Genomic DNA, 22,301 nt, shown 5'->3' with positions numbered 1-22,301 from the left:
TGTGTGTGTGTGTACACCCAACGTAGATGCAACATCTGAACACAATTCTTAGAGCTGTATTTTGAAAATAACCACCACTTCTCAAGCAATAGAACAGTGCTTACCAGCCATGTAAACTCACCATTCTTCTTTTCGTCTGATTTTCATGGTTTGTCTGAAGAAGTTGAGCTTTTCCACTTTTGTGTGGAGAATTGTTGTAGTATCAGAGAACGGTTTGGGTTGGAAGGAACCTTGAAGATCGTCTAGTTCCAATTCCCTGGTGTGAGCAGGATAGCCAACCACTGTATCAAGCACATGTCCAACCTCTGTGGATTGGGCATCCATAACTTCTCTGGGCAACTAGTTTCAGTGTCTCACTACTCTCTGAGTGAAAAATGTCACTGTAACATCTACAGACTGAACAAGCTCAGCTCCCTCAGCTTTTCTTCACAGGACAGGTGCTCCAGCATCTGAGCTTCTTCATGGCCTCCTCTGAATCCTCTCCAAAAGCTCCTTGTCTTCCCTGTGTTGGGAGCCCCAGACCTGGACACGTTACTTCAGATGGGGCCTCATGAGGGCAGAGTAGTTGGGGACAATCACCTCCCTCCCCCTGCTGATCACTCCTGTGTTGGTGCAGTTGGCCTTCTGGGCTGCAGACACACTCTGATGGCTCATGTCAAGCTTTTTGTCCACCAGGTCCTTCTCTGTAGGGCTACTCTCAAGTACTTCTCCCAGTCTGTACACATATCTGTGTATCTTAAACCCAAGTATAGCACATTTCACTTGTTCTTGTTGAACCTCACTAGGTTCACATGAGCCCACCTCTCAATCTTGTCTAGGTCCCTCTGGATGGGTACCCTTCTTTCTGTTATATCTACTGCACCACTCAACTTGGTGTCATCAGAAGACTTGCTGAGGGTATACTCAATACCACTGTCTGTGTTGCTGACTGGCTGTGGTCCTAAGGGTGTCCTTAATGCTTTCAGGATTCTTGGGGCTTAGAATACAAAGTGGAAAAGGGGGTAATAAGAGGAATTCAGTTTTGCTTAGCTGTGAGTTTATTACTGATGTTTGAAGGCAAGACTGACGGCTCTGTGTGCAATATCATAGCTTCTTCACTAGAGGACAGCATTACACATTGCAATGTGTATGTAATGGAACAGTGCTGGAAAAGATTTCTTACATGTTTCACGAGTGAGTGAGCTGGAGATAGGTTGGGATTGAGGAGTCATGTGCTAGAATGCAGGAGCCATCCAGTCAAGGTGGTTCCTATATAGCATGACTTAAAATCACCATCTATGAATCTTACCGTGTTAAATCAGCAGAGGGTGGTGCAGGCTATCTTGTCTCTATGTGCTCTGTGGGATTTAGAGGCAGCTGAATAGGTAGGACAAAGGAGATAAGGGGGACTCAAGGGGAGGTTATTACTCTCCCTGGGAGGGGGAATATGTTCAATGTCGAAACTCTTGTAATTGGTGGGATGTACGGTGGATGAAGGTAAAGGATGAAAGCCAAGGAGGTTCAGTGGATGTGGAATGGCTACAGACCAGGTAAATGGGTCTTGCAGGAGAAAAATAGTGACGGGAGGTCAAAATAGACATTGCTCAAAGTGCTGTTACTTCTGCCTGCTTTGATATTGGAGCTTTCGGCAGAGGGCAGGACTGTTTTATTCTATCACTGTTCCATCAGCTGTCTCTTCGTGAGAGATGCAGAAGCTCTGACACAGAGCAAGGAGTGTGAAATGAGAGATAAGGAGGTTATGTGAAGCTATGCAAAAGGAAGCAAGCTGCAGCCAAAGTGGCCATCTTTATGCAGCCAGTGGTCTTGGAAGTTATCACTGCAGTGCCAAGCAGCCTCTGAGGACAGCTGCTGGCGTGGTTGTTTCTCTGTGTTTTTTGTATTCATTATTTTATTCTTCAGTGAAAGCTGACAGTGTTGGGAAGATAGAGCCGTTAATTACACAGGTCTGAGAGAATTCAGGAGGGAAGCAGAGATCCCCACGAAGCAGACGTTGCTTGTGAAGCAACAATGACGTTTGTGGTAAATACAGGATGGCCACTGGAATCAGGAGCTGTGACAGAAGGGATCAACTGAGAGTAGCTACAGTTTCCTCTCCTCACTGCAGCTTACTGTGACCTTCCTCTATACATACCTAGGCCTCATGGTCTGTTCCTAAGTTGCTTGCAAGAACAGAGAACAAAACCACTCAGCAGTGTGTGGGTTGTTTCTCTGACATTTATGCCAAGTCACATGCTGTTGATGGTGTGCCTGAGCTCCTCCATCTCAGCCTTTGGGACCTGGGCAGCCACTGTCATCTGCTTGGCTTGGGAGTAACGGAGTCCAAGCAGGCAGCTCCTGATTGTGCTGGTGTGGGACTGAAGCACCCCACTGTATTCCCAGCACATGCAACTTGGATACATGTGCACAGAAGCTTAGGTTATGAGACTGGAGGTGATACATGCCCCTGTCCCAGTCTCAGCCATGACACTGAGCAACCAGTCTTGTAAAGTATGCTGGTAAATGCAGAAAACTCAATAGTAGCTGGCAGTGCAAAAGCTCTCCTATTTGCTTTTTCTCAAAATAAACTCTTGAAAGAAAAGACATTCTGTTCCTGCAGCATGATTCTGTCTGGCAGTTGCTGCCATCTTTGATTTTTTTTTTTACAGCAAAAGTACTTCATACAGGTCCATTTTGTCTCCCTGCAGTTAACCTCTCCTCCCTCTTGCCACTGACAATTGAGAATGCTTAGGATTCCCTCAGACAGCCTGGGAAAGGACAGCTGATCTGCCTTCTTCTGGCCTTACAGATGTAGGTAAGGTGGAGGTGAGAGGGAAACCTCACCATGCAGCTGGCTTCCTTTTTGCACGAGTTCTTCAGCTCAGAGAATATTTTTTACAGCCTCTTGGCCTTTACTTACAATAGCAAGTGCCATACTTGGACTTTCATAGAAGGATTAAATCTTACCATGAGGATGGAAATCCTATAGTAGCAAGTGCAGCACAATTGTCTCTGCTTCTAATTAGTTGTGGGGCTGTACCTTCTTGACTTAATTTAAGTTTGCCCACTGTCTCTCCTGGTTACCTCTGACAGCAGAAGATCCTTTTCGCCTTTTCTGTCCACGTGTTGTTTCTTTGCTCTATGTGCAGGAGCAGGATCTTGCTTTGCACTGTTTGTTATTAACCATCTGTTCTACTGTCCGTCTGGTCCCTGCAGCTTCACTGGTATAATCCTCATTTGCATCTCCCCTGTTCTGTGTTCCTAGGGAACCTGCAGTAGATCCAGCATGATTTTGCAGATCCTGGGTTCTCTCATGGATGTTTCATTTCATCTGTCTGAAATTTCCACCTGCCCTGCTGCTCTGTCTCACTTGGAGGTCAGCATTCAGAAGAAACCCGTGAGACAAAGCAAAAAAGTTCAGCTGGACCCCACAAACTGAGTCGTCTGTGTGATATTTGGCCCAGCTGCATGAAGGGGGCAGTCTGCTTGTAGCCAAACCCCACACTGCTCTGTAACCACATCTGCTGAAATAGCTTTTAGTGCTGGGTGGTAATGCCTGCACTTTGTCAAAGAAAACATTTAAGGAAGTTCCCTTGCGGAAGTGCTCTGAACAGCGCGCTTTGCAACGGGGCTCCGAGGAGCAGATCCCTCCTGGAGGGGACAGAGTGTGTGCATGTGTGCCCACACAGGCATCTCCACTCGTCACAAGCTTTCCCTCCAGGTGACCTTGTGCCTGTTTGGAGACCTGTTGATTTACAATGCAGATTCGTCTGTCCTCGCCTGTTTGTTGTTGCCTCTCCTGAATTTGCCTGGGACATAAGAGGCTGTTTGCTCTCTGATGCCAATAGTGGTGATGGCAGAGAGCCCTGCCATGTGAGAGGCAGAGATAGAGGAGAGGGGGTGAAGGAGGAGTAAACTGTGTGACTCCTATTGCTTCTGGTAGCTGAGGAGCACATCTACAGGACAATGTCAATGCTTACTCCTGTCCTGCAGCCTCCAGAGGTGAAGGAGTATCTGTCCAAAGGCGAGCGCTTCATCAAATGGGACGATGTGAGTATTGAGACTTCGCTTGGCTGGGTTGTATGCATGGTGACAGTATTTTGGTCAGGTTTGCAGGGAGCCTGGGAGTGCATGGGGAATGGGGCACTGATTGCTGCTTCTCTGTGCAAAACTAGTCCTTGGGAAGGCAGTTGATGCTGGGAGCCTCCCTGGGCTGAGAAGCACGCACTGCATTCAGATGTATCTTGGGGTGTATAGGGTAGGATTTATTTGCTGCATGGACTCTCCGTGCTTTGCAGATGGGAGGAAATCAGGCTCCAACTTGCTTCCTCTTACTGCCCTGCTTCTGGAGTTAATGGGTCTGTGAGCTACCAAACGCACAGCAGCCAAGCAGTGAGCATGCTGTGCAAAGCTGCCTTCCAGCTCCATGTTCTCTTGTGTCTTTAAAATATCTGGTTTGTGGGCTGAGTTTGCCTTTGAGGGGAAGAGAGTGTGGATCAGAAAAGTAGGGGTTAACTTGAGTATAATAGTTCCCTTCCTCACTTTCTGAGAAGGCAAGAAAGTATTTCCCCTAATATCCAGGCACAGTGATGGCAGCTGTCCATCTATCTTGTTTGGAGTTTGGTGTGCACTGTTGAGTATGGACATAGGAAGGTCTTGTCCAACTGCTCAGAGATATGAGAAGGCAGTGCAGTGCACTGCTGACAGAATGGCTGAGTGCTAAGGAATATAGGTTGGAATACCACCGTGCAGTTGTTCCACTAGTTGTGCAGGAAGATGATACCAAGCTTTGATAGAAAAAGCAACCTTCCCTTCCCTTTCCATTCTTCCCAGTAGGGCAATTGCCTGCAGAATGCGCATGTGGCTTCCTTAAGGTTGGACAAGGGAGTTGGTTTCTGAGAATAACAGAGGCCAAAGTTGCCTGAACGAAAGCTGAGCACTTTCAGAAATTAAATTGTAGAATGGCCTGTGTTAAAAAGGACCAGTATGGTCATCTAGTCTGACCAAACTGCCATTGACTTTCTGTGCTCAGTCTGGGGAGAGGCCACTTTCCAAAAGCTTGAAGCTGTTAAGTACTTCCCTGAGAATTTCTGGGATATTCAAGTTTCCTTGATACCCAAAGTGAATCAAGTTGGACTCCCAACACCCACTAAGGATTTATGGTTGGAGTGAGTGCACTCAAGTCTTGTGTGCATTTTTGCTCAGAATTTACAAGACTGAATTTCCTGGAAAGGCTTCTTCTAACTATTTACTAAGTTTACAAACTTGATCTCCAACAATAACAAAAGCCTTCACAAGAGCTGGTCACATTGCACCATCTTATCTTGCTTTCCTGTAGTTACAGTAGGCTGCAAAAGAAAGTGGAAAAAGCTCCAGCCTGTCAGTTTGCTGATGGAGGGTGAGGATGAAAGCAGCTCTGACTCTTTGAAGGGACCTGGCCATGCTGTTGTTAACAGGCTTGGCCTCTTTCTGCAGTAGCAGAGGAAAAGGAATGGCAGTAGATCAGTTTGGCTTCCTACAGCGCTGTAGCTTGGGCCTGCACTGGAACTTTCTCTGTACCCAACAATTTCTTGAGTAAAGCAAAACCCCCTTGCATTCATAATGTCTTCTCCAGAGGAGAGTGTGGTGGGGTCCAGGCTAGGCTGCATTGTTCTGACCTGTCTTACTGGGCTAGCTCCCAATGTTTTGGCTATGAAGCAACTCTGTGGTGCTTCGCTTAGCATCTGGCAAGCTGAGGCTGCCAACTGAGCTAGGGAGATTAACTCTTACTATATGATGCTTACAAGTACCAGCTTGGGAACCTTTTCAAAACCTCAGGTTGTCCAGGATGGAATAGTTGACTTCTTAAATGGAGCAGATGTGAATGGATTTGGATGTGTGCTGATGCTTAACCCTCTAAGTACAGGCAAGGATTTTCTGTGAGATTATGGAATTTCATGCCAGGCCACATTACAGAACAGCACTCGCTTTCTGTCCTAGAATTGAACACCACAGCATGAGCAGCAACCACTTCAGCTGCCAGACCATCTTCTAAGGAGCCAACCCACAGCAGAGTATAGCTGTGCCCCACAGCTATCCTTGTTCCTGATCAGGAGAGCAGCTGTCCTTATTATAGCCTCACCTCACTCACCTTCAAGAAAGCTGCTTCACAAGAGATAAGATTTATCTAGAGACAAGGCAGAATATTCAGTAGTAGTATTACAGTGTCTGTTTTACTCTGTGGCATGGAAGAACCCAAGACAAAATGACAAATACACTTTCCAGATTCCATTACTGCTTTCGTTTCAGTAGCTGAGTATTTCAACTTCCTGAAGTCAATTTGAAGCCTTCTTAGAAATGGCTGATAGGCCTTGTGATTCTATCATCTGTGTCTCCCGAGGTCAAGCTCAGTCAGGTGCCTGCTAGGCTGAATGAGCTAGGGCCCAAGCAGGGTCACCAAGTATTCTCTATCGTTTCCAGAGAGCTCATGATAATTCATCTCTTAGCTTGCATGCAAGATGGGAATGGATGTTGTGCTGGGAATGTCTGTGAAGTTGTCTTTTTTTTTTTTTTAATAGTTCACTTAGAGTTAATGCATGGAATTTAAGAAATCCCTCCTAAAGTAGATTCATCTGTTATATTGAACTCTTCTTGACTAAATCCTGCAGACTGCAAAGAGAGTCACGATGGCTAGCACATCTAGGTGGTGTCTCTTCTTGGCCACGCTCCTTCTAGAGCTCAGAACGAAGCAAGCGCCTTGAAGGCAAGGCAGTTCAAGTGGAACAGTCACATCTACAAGGACTTTCTCCCCTATTGACTGTATAGAAATGTTCAGAAGAGTTGCTTTAGCTAAATGCATAGGGTTAGGTGAGACCTAGGCTTCAGCAGGGATTAGCCTTTGTCGCTTCACACTGTTTCTCTGGAGATATACTGAAATTTCCATAAATCAGATGGTGATTCACCTTGCTGGGTCTGTGTTTTAATGAAGAACCTTTTATGACTGGAGTAGTCTGTCATGGGATATGAGGTGCTAAATCGTGTTTGCTTGTGTTTGTGGTTTGTTTGTTTTTTTTTAATGTATTAGGAAACAGCAAGTGCTTCTCCTGTGATTCTTCGGGTGGATCCAAAGGGCTTTTATTTATACTGGACGTATCAGAACAAGGTAAGTGTTAAGATTGCACAGGTCGGTCACCAAACAGTCGGTTCAGGTTTCTGCAAAATTAAGACACAGGATGACACAGAAAGGAATTCTATTGATATGCCTGTTATGCAGCTTGCTAAAGGATTCTCCAAACCAGTGCAGTGGTGCAGTTAGAATAAAAATAGCTTTAAATGTACAGTTAAATGTATGCATCATCAGCTAAAATATGCCTCCTGTGTTGTCTGTAGTGTGATTAACTGACCTGCTAGGGATTTTTTTTTTCTTTTAAAGAATGAAGGTAGTGATATAGAGGCTGCGTCAGGTCTGTAGAGTGATTTGTGCTCCTTCAGAAACAAGATGGTTTGCACCATGGTGATGGAGGTAAAGCACAAGAGTGAGAGCTGCCAGAGGGGAGTGAGATGCCACAAACTTAGGAAGGAGAACTGAGTTCCTTGCTGCTGGGGAGCAATAAGGGGTGGAGGGATCTGGCTTGCCAGGAGGTGGAAGGCTGGGTTTACTTCTGCTTTCCAGAGCAGAGCTGTGGTTCAGTTCTACTTCCTCTTTGTGACCTACATGCTGAAAAAGCGTGGTAGATAAAGAGACAGAGCCAGTACTCCTCCTCAGCAGCCTGGCCAAGCAACATGATATGATTTGGTGAGCTCTGAATTCTCAGAATATTGGCAGCTTGAGCTAAGCACTAATGGCAGCTTGAGCAAGGCACTGGCACGCAGCCGCAGCATCTGAGAGTAGCGTTGCAACGCTGGAGTCTGTGACATCCCTGTCGAAGGCGTACTGCTCTTTTCCCTCTCTGTCACTCATTCTCCCTTTCAAGGATTGCCCACTCCTGGTGGTAGAAGTTAAGCTGTAAGGCTTCAGCCAGACAGCAGGAAGAAGTGATATCACTGAATGATGCACCAAACAATGGGGCGAGGAGCTGTTGTAACTCATCAAAAATGCGTATTTCACGGGGCTAGTGGTGGGAGGGATTACTTGGTTATTTGGGAAAGGGGCTACAATAAGGAAGTCAGGACATGCCGTAGCTTGAGGAAGGCCAGACAGAGGTATCTCATTTTCCTGGAAAATGCCACTGCTGATCACCTAAAATAAACAGATTTGAGATCTGCAGTAGAGCAGCAGCCCACTTTGCATCCTTGGGCAAGCATTTATCTGGCCCTTTCCCCCTCTTGTCCATAAGGTAGGTGGAGATTCAGAAAGGAGAGAGATTAGGAATAACATTTTCATTCTGCTTGACAATGAAGTGGGGATAGAGCCAGAAGACATGGTATCCACATTGTTCTTTATTGTGATCTTGGAAAACATCTGCTACAATGAGTATAATTTGTTCTCCAGACCTGTGGTGAGCAGGCAAATTAGTAACAGAGGAAGGAAATTCAGGTTGGATATTAAAAGAACAAACAAAACAGGCACAACAACTAGCCAGCAGTAGGGACAGTGAGGACACAGAGTGGGCTGCCTAGGGAACCTCATGCAGTGTCCTCCATGGGAATTGCTTCCGAAGGTCTTCTGGTACAGGAGTGAGAGAATGTAATAGTAGTGTAGGACAGACAACACGTGTCAGATCTTTGCATGTGCTTTTTTTGCACTACCCTTCTCCATAAATTGAAGTAAATGGTACCAAGTAGGATGAATACACAGCTGACACCAGCTCCATGCTCCTCCTCCGCAAAGCTTGCTGAGAACTTCATGTGTAGATTCTTCATTTTCAAGATCATGCTCTCTGCTTCATTGGGTTTTATTTACCCAGCCCTAGTTCAGCATCCTCATCCTGCCCGTTTGTAGCCTGAGGTGAAGGTGCAGGTGCAGTGGTGTTCTTGTTCCCTGCGTGGGCAAACATACTATCTTACGTTTTCCCGCTTCTGTTGTTTCTGCCTGGATGTCTGGACCAGCTCAAGTCTACTGTGGCTATTTAGAGCCAAATCTGAAGCTCAGAGTATGATCAAGATGGAAGAGAGCTGGGTAGAGAGGAGCCATGTTCATCTCAGTAAACTGCAGCAGGTTTCTGGCCTCAACTGAAAATGATGGTACTGCAGAAGCAGCATCACCTCTGCACTGACTAGCCTGCCATCTGGGCGTAGAGCAGCCCATTTTCCCCTGCCTGCCTTGTTTCTGGGGGGTGAATTTTCCCTAGTGACGGGCACTGGTTCAGACCTGCTTTGCAGCTTCTAAGGCTCTGGGAGGCTTTCAACTTCCACCTTTCTTTTCTTCATCATCCTTGTCCTTATTCTCTTGTAGGAGATGGAAATTCTGGATATAACCAGCATCCGAGATACCCGAGTAGGGCGATTTGCCAAAATCCCCAAGGTGAGTGTGTGCTTCTTTGTGCCTGTTTGTAGGGGGGTGGAAAAGCTGTCCATGCCTTTGACACAAGCTGAGGCAGTTTAGCTTGACATTATGTTACAAGAAGGTGAGACAACCTTGTCTGTTCACATCAGAACTATGTAAGTATAGACAAGCTACTACTTTTGTCCCTGAACTCCCCAGCAGTTCTCCGTGCACCTAACAGATTCTTACAGACTGATATATATGAGCTTGTTGAAAAGAAAGCTTGGGGAAAACAACAATTCAACTTCCAGGTGCATGCCAAAAGAGTGATTTTCTGCTGTACACAACAGGGCTCTCTTCTGTGCCGTGCATCTGGCTAGTTTTAATCTGGACCTGCACTGGGGGGTCCTGCAGGGGGCTTGTGATGATTCTGTGTTGAGTCATGAGAGCTGCTCTTGTACAAAGATGCACAAGTTGGGTCAAGGCAGCCACAAACCTGGAGTTACAGAATGAGTCCAATGCAGCATGTGGTGTTCTTTTCCTTTAAAGGGAAGAAAATGTAGTAATGGCAAAAGTTGCTGTTTTTTCAAATAGTTTTCAGTCGCCCGTTTGCAGGGTACGCATGACTATGCCTTTGTTTTTGGTTTCAGTTATAATCAAAGCTTCCTGCAGCACAGTTGCCCTTGTTAGGACTTTTTCTGGGCCTGATTTTTGTTTGTTTTGAACTTTTCTGTGTATGAAAAAGACAAGAAGAAAATGGAAGCTGGAATGTGAAAGGGAAACAAAAAAGTAAAGATTATGATTCCGTAGGGTAACGTAGATGATTCTCAGTCTAATGTGAAGGAAGAAGATTTTGCAGTCCATACTGAGAGACTTGAGCAGCTTCTTTGCATAAGAAGTATGGGTGTTTTGCTAATACCTCTCTGAAATGTCTAATCAGAGCTCCCTAGGGCTGGTGCTTCTTGAAAGAATGTAAAGAGATGGCTGATAAAAGTACAGCAGAGCTGAAGAGCAGTACCCGTTCTCTCACAATTCCAAAAAATCTTAATTCCTTCTGATAAACTTTCTTCTCAGAAAACCATTAGAGCTAAACACATCTGAGTTCAAAACACGCCTACAGTTTTGCCTGCAACTCATTTTTGTGGGAAAAAAAAGCTATCAGGACTTTTTGGTTTTGAGAGAGAGAATTGAATGTTTGGAGCTAATAGAGGAGAGTACTGCACTCAGAGCAGAGCTTGCTGTGGAAAAGACCTACCTAAAGGAGAGACCTGAGGTACTGTTTTCTAAGGCCATAAACTCTAGGAATAAACTGTTTACAAAACAAATTCAACTTTGTAGATCAGAAGTTAGCTGTGGAAGCACTGAGGCTATAAGTGGGTGTCTATTTGGCAGCAGCAGCCAAGCAAGAGAGTAACTTAGAGCTCAGTAAGTATTTAAGGAAGACTTTTTGTTGCAGACTACCAGGAAAAACGTGGCAGTCCAAATATCAGTATTGCCTCTAGAGAGAGGAATAAGAACTGGGAAATGTAGAAAAGAGCATGATCAATAAGGGCATGAAATGGCTGCTGTAGGGAGAAATTTGTGGGAGAGCAGACTGCCTGCAGACTGGCAAAAAAAAAAAAAAAAGGAATTGTGGACGATTGTGGAATGCTACAAAATCAGGATCTGAATGGAGAAGGTGAGCGTGAAGCTGTTGCTCAGTGTTTCTTCCCGTGAGAGCTATACATCAAGTGGAATTTTCCAAAGATTCATCACAAGCAAAAGGAGGTGCTGCTGTTTGACTTGTGTCATTGCACGGTGGGATGGCTTCCTGCACAAGCCATGGAAATGTATGTGATTTTAAAGTTAGGTCAAGAAGGGAATGCCCTTTGAGGATCTTAAATACAAGATAAGATGGTGGCTTGGATGGTTGCTGAGCCATAAATTGCTGGAAGCTGCAGAAATGTGTCAGGGATGTATCACTGCAGTTGCCCTTTCTTTTTCTGGCATCTGGGTGGCTGTTTGGTCTGACCTGGTGGGGCTGTTGTGTTCTAGCTGTTTTAATAGGCCAGAGGTGGTGTTATACAGTGCTGGGAATTGGCTACAAAAAAGAAAAAAAATAAGAAACGAAGCTCAAGAATTAAGTGATTTATTAAGTATTCTCAGCTGGCAGCTGGCACAAATGATGGCAGTAACCTCTGCTGTGAAAATCCCAAGTGCATTTCAATCTCTGCATCTCAGATTCACTTAATATATCAGTCTCTATTTTATTTCAGAGGATTTTCTGGCCTTTCTGTGATGACATATATAGTAAAGTGCATTAGGCTGGCTCCATATCCACCTTGACGGAAGGACTTGTGTGGGCACTGAAATGGGTACTGAACTAAAACGATGGGAGAGATGTACCATCTGGGCCTGGCAGTTTCCAGTTCCCACATGGCTGTGCTGTTCTGAATGCTTCTGCAGAGAACATTGGAAGTCCTCAGCAGTGAGTTCATGTGGCTTTGCTGAGGGCAGGATTTGAGAGCGCACAGAAATGCAGAAAGTGACAGTTTCTTGGCACGAGTCACACTCCACACAGTGCATTCAAGTCTGGTGCATCATTACTGTCAGGTATCAATATGAAAATCCAGTGGGACAAAGAGGTAGAGGGTGCAAGAATGGAGATATGTGCCATTCTCCTGTGTTGCCCTTGGAGCAAAGACTCTTCACTTGCTTTATTTCCTTTGAGAGCTTCACAAAGTGTTCTGCAGCTTTTTTTTCTTTTTGATGGGAGTTTCTTTTTTTGAGAGCCGGGGCAGGGTGAACTTTGGCACATGTTCAAGAGTAATAAAGATAAGAATTAGCGAGGGCTTCTAACATAAGTGAGACAAGATAAAAAGCTGTTGAATGTAGTTCAGCAGCATGCCAGAGCAGATCAAGATGTTATTTACAATGCAATTTTCATCTTTTTATTTGAGTAACAAAGAACAATAACAGCTGCTCCATCTTGTTTTCTTCTGAGGCACTAAGAACCCAGAGCACTTGCACAAGCCAATTATTAGTACTACAGTATATGATGCTGCAGGCCAGGCTGCCGAGCTTTTGGCTTCAGCTTGGGTTTTGTTTGAGCATGTCAGCAGGCATGGGCTTTGAAATGAGTCTCATTTTTCACAAAACAAACTTGTGTTTTCTCACTGGTGTTCATTATTATGATACAATTTCATTCTTCATACATATTTTGTTGCTTTTGAACCTAGACATGCAGACTCTAAGGACCCAAAGTCTGGATCTCCCTCATCTGTTCCTGTTTGGTTCCAGCAGGCTGAGGGTTGTTTGATGCCATGTGAATCTGTGTGCTGCTGCATTCTCCATCTCCTTTAGATAAGGCAGAAGTGAGAGCTGAGGGTGCTTAGCTGCCATCATGGACTGATGGCCTCCTTTCTGTCCACCTGCAGTGTGGCACTGAGGAATGGCAGTGAAGCTGCAGCACAGGAGAGCAAGTTATTAAAAAGGCAAAATGTGGCATCAGGACAGCATCTGGTGCACACTCGCCATTGTTGTGCCAACATCACTGCCTTTATCCCAGGAGCGAGATAATCCCTTAGTACAGCAGGCAGCACAAAGTGAGTGAGTGTGTGACTTATTTCAGGCTAGGTGGGAAATGTGCTGGGAAAATATGACCCAACTTAGATCCCTGAGAAGATCATTCTTTCCTCTCCTTGCCCCTCTCCCTGCTGTAGTTTGCAAACAGAGGTGTTAGGGGGTGTCCTAACCTATGCTGACAACGTGCATCCCATTTAGATAGCTGTATAGGCTAAGGCTGTCCACTTCCTGTTGTGAGGCGGAGGTCGAGCCATTCTGAGGGCTGCATGTGCCCAGCTTTGTCTGCAGAGCACAGGTGGAAGCTCAGAGCCAGCTGGGGACACATCCTGAGCAGAAGCTGGGAAGCCAAGTGACACCAGATTGCAGAAAAGGAAGGGGCGGGAGGAGCCGCCTTGTAACAAATACAGGAAATGAGCTGAGCTCAAACCACAAGTTCTCTATTGTCTTAGCTTCATAGAATTTACATCACTAGAGGTAAGAAAACTGAACAAATGCCCCTGGGTTTGCAAGATGAAGTTAAATGTGAAACTAAAATCTAACACATTGCCACTTGTAGTTTAAGTTCCATCAAGTTGGACTCATTTATCCTTATGGGTCCCTCCCAACTGGGATATTCTGTGATTCTCAGAGTGTGGTAGGATAATGTGGGTGCTGTTGGCTTCTACAAAGAAGACTTGCTTACAGTACAGGAATGAGCCATTCTAGAAACTCTTCAGCTACTAGAAAGTAGTTCTGGATGGCTGACTGCCTTTCCCCTTCAATCCCTCTAGTTCCTATTGGATTGTCCATATCTCAGTTACCACCAAGGAAAGGCTTTTATGAAGGGAGGGCTGGCGTTCAGGTGGTCTTGAATTATAATCTGTCTCATTCTTTTTTTTTTTTTTTTTTCCTATTTGCTACATATGTGCCCACATTGCAGATGCTGCAGAAATTTGGAAAAACGCAGTGGAAAAAGCCTGCACAATTTCTCATAAAATATTCATGCAGTTTTCTATGCGAGACACAGCACCTGAAGGTTCCTACAGTGAGCTGTTTCAGTTTCAGCTATCACAGTCCAAATGTAAATAGAAAATTCTGTGGCTGAAACAACTGCTTGTGTTTGAATTGAGCAATTCAAAGGAATTAAAATAGTCAGAGGGTTTCTTGTTGGCTTTGTCAGTCTAAGACCAACTTTCAGCAATAAAAATGTAGATGTTGTCCAGTTATAGCAGCTCGATGAGTTGCCCAACTGGAGCTGAGCTGCAGGGCTGATTTGGTGAGTGCTCTACATTTATAGCAAGCACATGAAGTCATTTAGCTTAAACCTCGCTCGCTGAGGTTAGAGTGGTATCTGTAATGTGCTAGGCTATTACTGATTTCAACTTGTTGAAATGGAGTAACTCAGCCATATTAGACATACAGCTTCCAGCTCCTGGTGCGTTTCTGAGCCTGCCCTGCCATGCTAGCAATTGCTGGTGATTAATTTTGCCCTTAGTTTCTGAAGGAGCAGTGCTCTGCCAGTTTGCTATGATGGATGCTATGTTCCAAGTAATGAATTGCTGTGCTTTATGGTAGGCCCTGGGAATGTTTTCCTTCTGTTACAAATAGTAACCATCGGTGTAACTCAAGTGTACACTCAACTCAACTCAACTCGGTAGTAGTAGTAGTTGAGTAGTAACTCAAGTAGTTGAGTAGTAACTCAACTCGGTGTACCTTGGCTCAGTTATGCCTTATGTAGGATAGGAATGCATAAAATACTAAATAAGTTAAAGGGATTCTATAAATACTTTCATGTGGTGATGAAATCCCAGTATGACTAATCGGATGAGCTCTTCACTTATCAAATCTCTGGTGAGCCATCGCTTGGGACATTGCAATTGCTATGGAAAAAAAAGACAACAAATTTAGCAACTGACAACAAGAAGAAAATGTCAGTTGAAGACAGAGAGAGTGAGCTTCTGTCCCCAGCAACCAGGCTTAAGTCTGGTTGGCCTTCTGGGACCCCAAACAGCACCTATCTTGTGCTGAGGCAAGCTACTGCAACAGGTGTCACACTAATTGAAAAACCTTTCTTAATGTTTGTGGAAACCCAAATGGTTGTCTGTGCTAACTTGGTTTCACACCCATGCTAATTGGAGGCCAAATGCTCTTCTCTCCACCTGTCTGCAAGTTGAAGCTGAAGTTTTACATGCAGTTTCTTCAATAGTAGTCTCCTATGTGTATTTTTTCAGACCAGAACAGGCTGTTTGTGCAGTGATGTTGGTCACAATGGTTTCTTTCTTGGAGGATCTTGGTGATGCAGGCTACAGAAAAGCAATGGAAAATAAGAAAAAATGAGAAAGACTACATAATTTTACAACTGTTGAAAAACTTGAGTCCATGTTTGCATTGTGTCCTGTATTTTTTTTTCCCAATGCAGTTTGCCTCATTCTCCTTTTCACCCCACTTGTTCTGTGTTGCAGTGCCAGAAGCTCCGTGAGGTTTTTAACTTGGATTACCCTCACAGCACCTTTCTGCTGAAAACTCTGACAATTGTATCTGGCCCTGACATGGTGGACCTCACTTTCCATAACTTTGTGTCCTACAAGGAGAATGTTGGCAAGGTACGTGAGCCTGAGGACAGAGAAGCACTATGAAGGACAAAGAGTTGGCACATTCCAGAGGGAGCCAGAAAGGAGTTGTTGGGATTGTAGCCCAGCAGTATCAGCCCAGGCCAGTGCCCTGTCTATGCAATGTACTTGTGCTGTTCCATCAGCTGCCTCCACCTCTGTGTGTGTGTGTGTTTTTTTCTCCAGAGCTGGGCTGAGGATATTATGGCCATTGTTCAGAATCCCCTCACATACAACGCTTCTCGGTACACCTTCCTAGAGAAAATGTAAGTGGTTTCTGACAAACATTGCTATTTGAAACGCTTGCTTGCTGCTCCTTCTGTCTGTAATGAAAAGAAAAGGCTTCTTAGCATCCAAGTCCTTTGGCAGTCTCCTAAGCAAGTCCTGTGCTAACTCAGGAGCCCTGAGGCACAGGGCAGCGGGTTGTCAATGGGTTCTGTGTTGCATGACAACTGACTGGCACTGCAGCACTTGAGCCTTGGTATTATACATGTGGCACTAGGCAAACTGAAATTCTGAGCTTCAGATATATTCCCCCATCGCAGTCACTGTGCTTATCTCAACAAAGTATTGCCTCTTCTTCTTGGTTCTGTAATGCTGTTTGGTTTGGCAGCCTGAGATCATCAAGGAGGACTTAGTAACAGAGGATACCATCATCTCACATCTGTCATATGTTTCAGAGGAATCTTTCTGATATCAAAAGTTTGCCTGTTTTTCCTTCCAAAGAACTGGGAACAGGTTTTGTCAGAGGTTAAGCTTACAGCCTGTAATACCCTGATTTTCAGATAACTGTTGGTTTCCTTTCCCAATTGTGTTTTCTTTTTTCCTCCTCATCTTGACTTTTTTCCACAGCCTGGTGAAGCTGAAGATGCAGCTGAATGCAGAGGGAAAGATTCCTGTCAGGAAGTGAGTAAGGCTTTTGTTTGTCTTTTATTGTATATTCACTTAGATGAAAGGCATAGCAGCTGCTAAAAGGATGGTAGCCCTGTGCCTATAGCTGCCTGCTTTTGCTGCACCTAAGGGTAAAAAACATTGCCGAAAACCATTACCTATGAGGTAAAAATATTCAAGTCATGAGAGGACTCCTGCTGCACCTAAGTTCCTCCCACTGAAGGGCCTGGGACATAACTTGTGTCTGGAAAGGAGACTTTCTTTGACCATTTCCTTCATCTACAGCAAGAATTTCACTTCCTTCCTGTTACCAAATATTCATTAACAAAATCAAGCAACTCTGATGAAATTCTGATTGGGGATTTGTTTTGCAAACATGAGTTGAAGCTACATAAGGTGTAGGACTTGTTTGAGCTTTTATAGAAGGAGTTCTGTATGTGGTTCATTTTTGCTTGACAAATTAGCTAGCCTGAAGCAGAAATCTGTTGTTTTATCATAGAATCATAAAATAATGTGAATTGGAAGGGGCCTTTTCTCTTTGTCTCTTTTTTCTTATGTGTGACTACTACAGCTATTCTCCACTGGTGTAATTCCACTGCCTTCAGTCTTCACTCTGCACGTGAATGGGGAAACAGCCTTTGAGGACAGACATCTGGGCCAAGGTTAATGCTGGCTCAAGTACAGAACAGGAGAGGTTTGCACTTCACTGTTCAAGGACTGGCTTATGCATCAGGGTAGAAATGTCCTGAGAAAAAGCTAAGGCTGATTTGCTAAAACAAAGACCCCCGTGCGCTTCATGGCATAAATCTAGAATTGGTTTTGTGCCACTCAGCATCTTCCCTTGTAAAATCACTCCATGGCTGATCCCATCACTCCTCCGTGTTGTTTTGTCATTTACACAACGACAAAAGCCTGCACTGCAGCATTGAATTTCCCTTTTGAGTGCTTAACTTATTTTCCTTTTGAGAATAAGGACCTTTGGTGAGCACGCCTGTGGGCATTAGCTGGGAAGTTCTGAACCACCCTGCTCACAGATTTGTGCTGTTATAGCATCATGAGAGGAAAACGCTAATCACTGTAATAAATGTGGTACTTATCTTGTGTTAGGTGGTGTAACAATTCTAGACTAAGTCTGTGGAGGCTAAATGTGTTCCTGGACAGCTGATTGTTATTCAACAGTAAGCATTACTTGTTGTTTGTTTCCTAAACCACGGAGCAGCAGGATTTCATTCTGTCAAAAACCAGTGTACACATCATGGGCTTTTAAAAACATACAGCTCTTAATTAATAACTCAAACTAGGGAAAGTGTACTTCAAACTGATCTTGAGAATGCAAGCAAGGTAGCATTACTGCAGAGAAAATGGTTTGTTCTTTTGGAATAAGCCAGAAGAAATGTCTGGTACAGGCTGTAGCTCACTTCAATGCCCTGGCCTTTCTTGTAGAATAGTGGAAGTGGTTTTTATGGTCTAAACCATTACACAGGTAAATTGTCCAGATTAAGAGCCAGATTTATAAAAAATATTCAGCAATATCCAAGTGTAGGTACATGTGAAGCTTTCTAATCCTCTATGTCAGGTTTTATTTTTACATCCCACATTTACCTGACTTTGGACATTTAAATCCCTTTTGAAGTATAACAAGGATGCTGCAATTTTTGCCTTGCAAAGGGCTATTTGGGAACAGCATGCAGTGTTTGCATATGTCAGCTACAGCTCCAGTTGAGCACTTTTCCATCTGCCAACGTATTTGGCACTTTTTGTTCCCCTTCTTGACCGTGAGCACCTGTTATTCCAGGAGTGTAATAGAGCTGACATCTAAATTTTTCCACAGGTGATACCTCATTGTTGCTAATTGGGATGTTCTGAATCTAGGGATAATTCAGTTATTGCTACTAGTCCATAATACTGCAAAGAGAGTGCTTTAAACTGAAGGCTTGACCGGATGCATTCTGCCCTGCATACCAGTACCCAGCTTTCTGCATCCTTTTACATGGTGGTAATGGTTTCTTTTTCCCTATCTGCGTAGTATTTTTCAGATGTTTCCTGCAGACAGGAAGAGGGTGGAAGCAGCATTAAGTGCTTGTCATCTTCCAAAAGGCAAGGTAAGGATGTAACAAGGTAGCCACTAATTTGGGAATAATCTTCTTGCTTATCCTGACTGTGCTGCCCATGACTTCAAAAACATTAGGGGTCTCTTAAATTGCTTTGAAATCCTATCGTTGTTGTTAGCTGCCTTGCCTAAAGTGCAAGCCTGCTAAGATCAGTTCTTACTGTTTGTAGCACTTGCAGTTCTGTGACTTGCAATGTGTGGCATAGGAAGCAGCTCATTCCCTTCTGTCCATTTCCCCTGCTCTTTGAAGCAAAAGATCTGATGGCACTGCTGCCAACCTTCAGACCACAATCCAGACTTCTAACAGCTCCTATCAGCTTATCATGCACTCTATATCATCACACAGGAGCCACTAAGGGACAGTTTAAATAACGATCTTTTCTGAAATAGGCCATTGTAATGCCTTTCCACTCCATCTCCTCTTTCCTAAACACCTTGCTAGGTGTGCCAGTTGCTTATCTGCCTTGTCACAATGAGTGCTGGACTGCAAGTGTTAACAGAGGTGAAAACCATTGTAGGTTAATGATACTGACCTGTCTTTCTTTCATTCTCAGAATGATGCCATCAACCCAGAGGACTTCCCTGAGACTGTGTATAAAACTTTCCTCATGAATCTGTGTCCACGGCCTGAGATTGATGAGATATTTACTTCACAGTAAGTTTCCTTCAAGCCATGGAAGAGGACATAATCTCTTATTGTAAAAGAAAGGCAAAAAAGGTGGGGAGCAGGGTTGCTGTGCACACTGCTTGGCTGATTACACACCAGCCTGGAAAAACAGGTACCTAAGTACACACTTTCACTGATGACTAAATTAAAAGGATGAGGCCTGAGGCCTCACTGTGCTGCAGAGGCTCTGAATTGTCACTATCAGAAGCACTGTTTTCAGGTTAATCTAGGTGATGGTAATATGAGACTACTTGTGGTTAGCCCCAAACCAGACCATGCACAGCGTGAAACCCAGAGAACTTTGCCATTAGTCTGTGACTTGTTTCCAATTAACTAAACCTGTGACTTCTTAAGTGGACTTGATTTCATAGGGCAAGTATTCATTGTGTTCTGAAATTTAGAGTTTAGGTCAGAGGCTCAAATTATGCTTTGTTCTTCCCTCGTACAACCCCTTAACAGCAGTGCATTAGTTAGGGGGAATTTTATAGAGGAAAAAAGACCAGAGTAGAAAGCATCATTTACAGGAAAAAATGTAGATAAAACAGAATTCTGTGTGCTCAGAGAGCTGTGCACTTATTGCTTACCTAAGGAAGAACCAACGTCTCCATTATGAAGTTTTCTGGCACATGTGCCTTACTTTTCTGTAATTCTTTTCCCTTAGCCATTTTAAAGCAAAACCCTACATGACCAAAGAACACTTGGCAAAATTTATCAACAAGAAGCAACGAGACTCTCGCCTCAACGACATCCTTTTCCCACCAGCAAAACCTGAGCAGGTGCAGAGCCTGATAGAGAAATATGAGCCCAGTGTCATTAACATCCAGAGAGGTGAGTCTTACTCAGCCCATAGGACTGGTTCTTCTGTTATGTCCCACTATGAAGGTAGCATGAAAATAGCAGAGCATCTCATACCTTCTGGTACCCTGGTTTTCCAGGGGAGCAACCAGCCTGATTCTCACAAACCTCTGCCTTACTGGGTAGGAGATGCCAGAACCTTTGTGTTTCAGCACCACTGAAGCTTTCTTTTCCATGTAGGGCAGTTGTCTCCAGAGGGGATGGTCTGGTTTCTCTGTGGCCCTGAGAACAACGTGATAGCACTGGACAAATTGGTGCTGTATCAGGACATGACACAGCCGCTCTCACACTACTTCATCAATTCATCACACAACACTTATTTAACAGGTATGGGCATGTCCAGAACTGCCTGAGCTCCAGCATGTATCTACCACCACCAGGGATGGATGAATGACCCTGATAATCAGGTAGATGCCTCTGCCCTCTAGTTTGGAGTGTTGAGGGCTGTTGTGCATGACTTCAGAAGAAGAAATGTCACTCTATTGCCTGAAGCATAGAATTGTATTATGGTTGTAAAAGACCTCTAAGATCATCAAATCCAAGCATCAATCCATCCCCAGCATGCCCACTAATCCATGTCCCTAAGTGCCAGGTCTACATGTTGACCACCTCCTTGAACAACTCCAGGGACGATGATTCCACCCTCTCCCTGGGCTGCCTGTGCCAATGCCTCACCGCTCTTTTAGCGAATATTTTTTTTCATAATATCCAACATATTGTCATTCTGCTCAAAGACAGCAGAGCTTATGCTCTGCTTTATGCAGAAGGTGCCCTACATGAATAGCTAAAGCTGAACCTCCCTCCTTGTGCTCTCCTCCAGCTGGCCAGTTTTCTGGTATCTCATCTCCCGAAATGTACCGTCAGACGCTGCTGGCTGGGTGTCGCTGTGTGGAGCTGGATTGCTGGAAGGGCCGTCCCCCAGATGAGGAGCCCATCATCACTCATGGGTTCACCATGACAACTGAAATCCTCTTCAAGGTGCAGGAATATTCTCCACACATTTGCCCTTGCTTGGCTTTAGACTGATCTCCATTCAAGTTCACTGACTGACAGTCAAACGTATTGGCAAAGATGTTTGAAAGAGAAAGATTCATGGCAAGATGACAAGTGAATGAATGTGTAGGTAGAATGAAAGATGAGCAAATGTGCAAGAGGTTGGAGTTTGTGTACATCGTTGGAGCTGGAGGATCGCGAAAGGTGGATGAGGATAAATGAATGATGGGAATGCAGGTAGTCAAGTAGAAGTGATGGAGAGACAATTGAGTGGGTGTGCCTGTATGCAGAGTTGTGTAGCACGATGGATGTATGGACAGAAAATTGCATGAGAATTTTACGGATGGATGCAAGTCAGACAAACAATCAAGGTGGCTTTTAGAAAACAAACATTTGAAGTGAGTTTATCTTCTTACAGTTTGTGTGCTTTAGAGCCTCAGATGGAGGTGCTTTGGAGGAATAGATTTTAATTACTTCCCAATTACATGTCTATTTGGTGGAGCAACTGCCCTCTAGCATGCTGAGCAGAGAGCTTCCCTGAGGGTTTAGCTCCTAGGCTTCTGAAGCACAGTTTAAAGCCTTGAAAATGTATGGCATTCATCCACAGAAGTTACAAACAGCTTGCAGGTTAAAAATCAATGCACCATGCTTATTTTTCTGCTCTCATGTACACAGCAGCTGCCAACAGGAGGGCACTTTTTCTTCATTTTAAAGCTCTTTATTCATATTCCATATCTTTCCCCAGTTCCAACGCTTCACAAGTACTAAAATATTTCTTCTGGGGGAAAAACACCAGATCCTTATTAACGATTGGAGGTATTGTCATTTTCAGCATCAGTAATTTCCCATATCCTATAATTGCACTGCTGCTTTTTGCACAGCGGTTCGCTACAGATTGGAAAAGTAACGACAGCCATAGCTATTGTAATTGCAGAGTTCTGCTAAGGCATGCAACTGTATCTCAAGGAAATTGTAACCTGCTACTCCTCTTCCAAACCTGGCAGGTTTCTTGGGCACAGTCCAAGCGGCCCATGGAGGAGCTGAATTTTGGGGGCAGCTGGAGGTTATTTTATTTGCTTGGGGGGTTGTTCTTTTTTAAGGGAATCGCCCACATTGAGGTCCTGGTGCTAGGCCTGGCCTCACCATTTAACCTGGAGCCCATGTGCGCTGTATAAAGTTAGTGCACAAACATACTAGACTAAAGGCTGGGAGGTAATTGCAAAGGAGCAAATGACACTTTCCTTACCATGTCAA

The 22,301-nt window shown here is 44.4% G+C and overlaps 1 protein-coding gene across 4 annotated transcripts in view; it reads left to right on the top strand.

The window, feature by feature from the left end:
- PLCB2 (phospholipase C beta 2) overlaps positions 1-22,301 on the top strand; it is a 47,298-nt gene that overhangs the window by 4,712 nt on the left and 20,285 nt on the right. For 3 of the 4 annotated variants that reach the window (XR_006171705.1, XM_042836767.1, XM_042836770.1), the window contains exons 3-14: positions 2,685-2,791; positions 3,242-4,026; positions 7,040-7,117; positions 9,350-9,418; positions 15,385-15,525; positions 15,718-15,797; positions 16,384-16,437; positions 18,449-18,524; positions 19,087-19,187; positions 19,861-20,027; positions 20,235-20,381; positions 20,875-21,032. Coding sequence is in view for 3 of the 4 variants with exons in the window: in XM_042836767.1 (XP_042692701.1) it covers positions 3,943-4,026; positions 7,040-7,117; positions 9,350-9,418; positions 15,385-15,525; positions 15,718-15,797; positions 16,384-16,437; positions 18,449-18,524; positions 19,087-19,187; positions 19,861-20,027; positions 20,235-20,381; positions 20,875-21,032 (1,155 nt within the window). In the remaining variant the exon portion in view is untranslated. The remainder of the gene's footprint in view (positions 1-2,684; positions 2,792-3,241; positions 4,027-7,039; positions 7,118-9,349; positions 9,419-15,384; positions 15,526-15,717; positions 15,798-16,383; positions 16,438-18,448; positions 18,525-19,086; positions 19,188-19,860; positions 20,028-20,234; positions 20,382-20,874; positions 21,033-22,301) is intronic. The other variant, XM_042836769.1, reaches the window with a different exon arrangement.

The sequence above is a fragment of the Centrocercus urophasianus genome, unplaced genomic scaffold (genome assembly GCF_019232065.1).
Source record: "Centrocercus urophasianus isolate 14NV4802_14NV808 unplaced genomic scaffold, USGS_Curo_1.0 seq_63, whole genome shotgun sequence".
Classification (NCBI taxonomy): Eukaryota; Metazoa; Chordata; class Aves; order Galliformes; family Phasianidae; genus Centrocercus; species Centrocercus urophasianus.
Note: the sequence above shows the minus strand (reverse complement) of the source record. Positions and strands in the feature narration are given on the sequence as shown.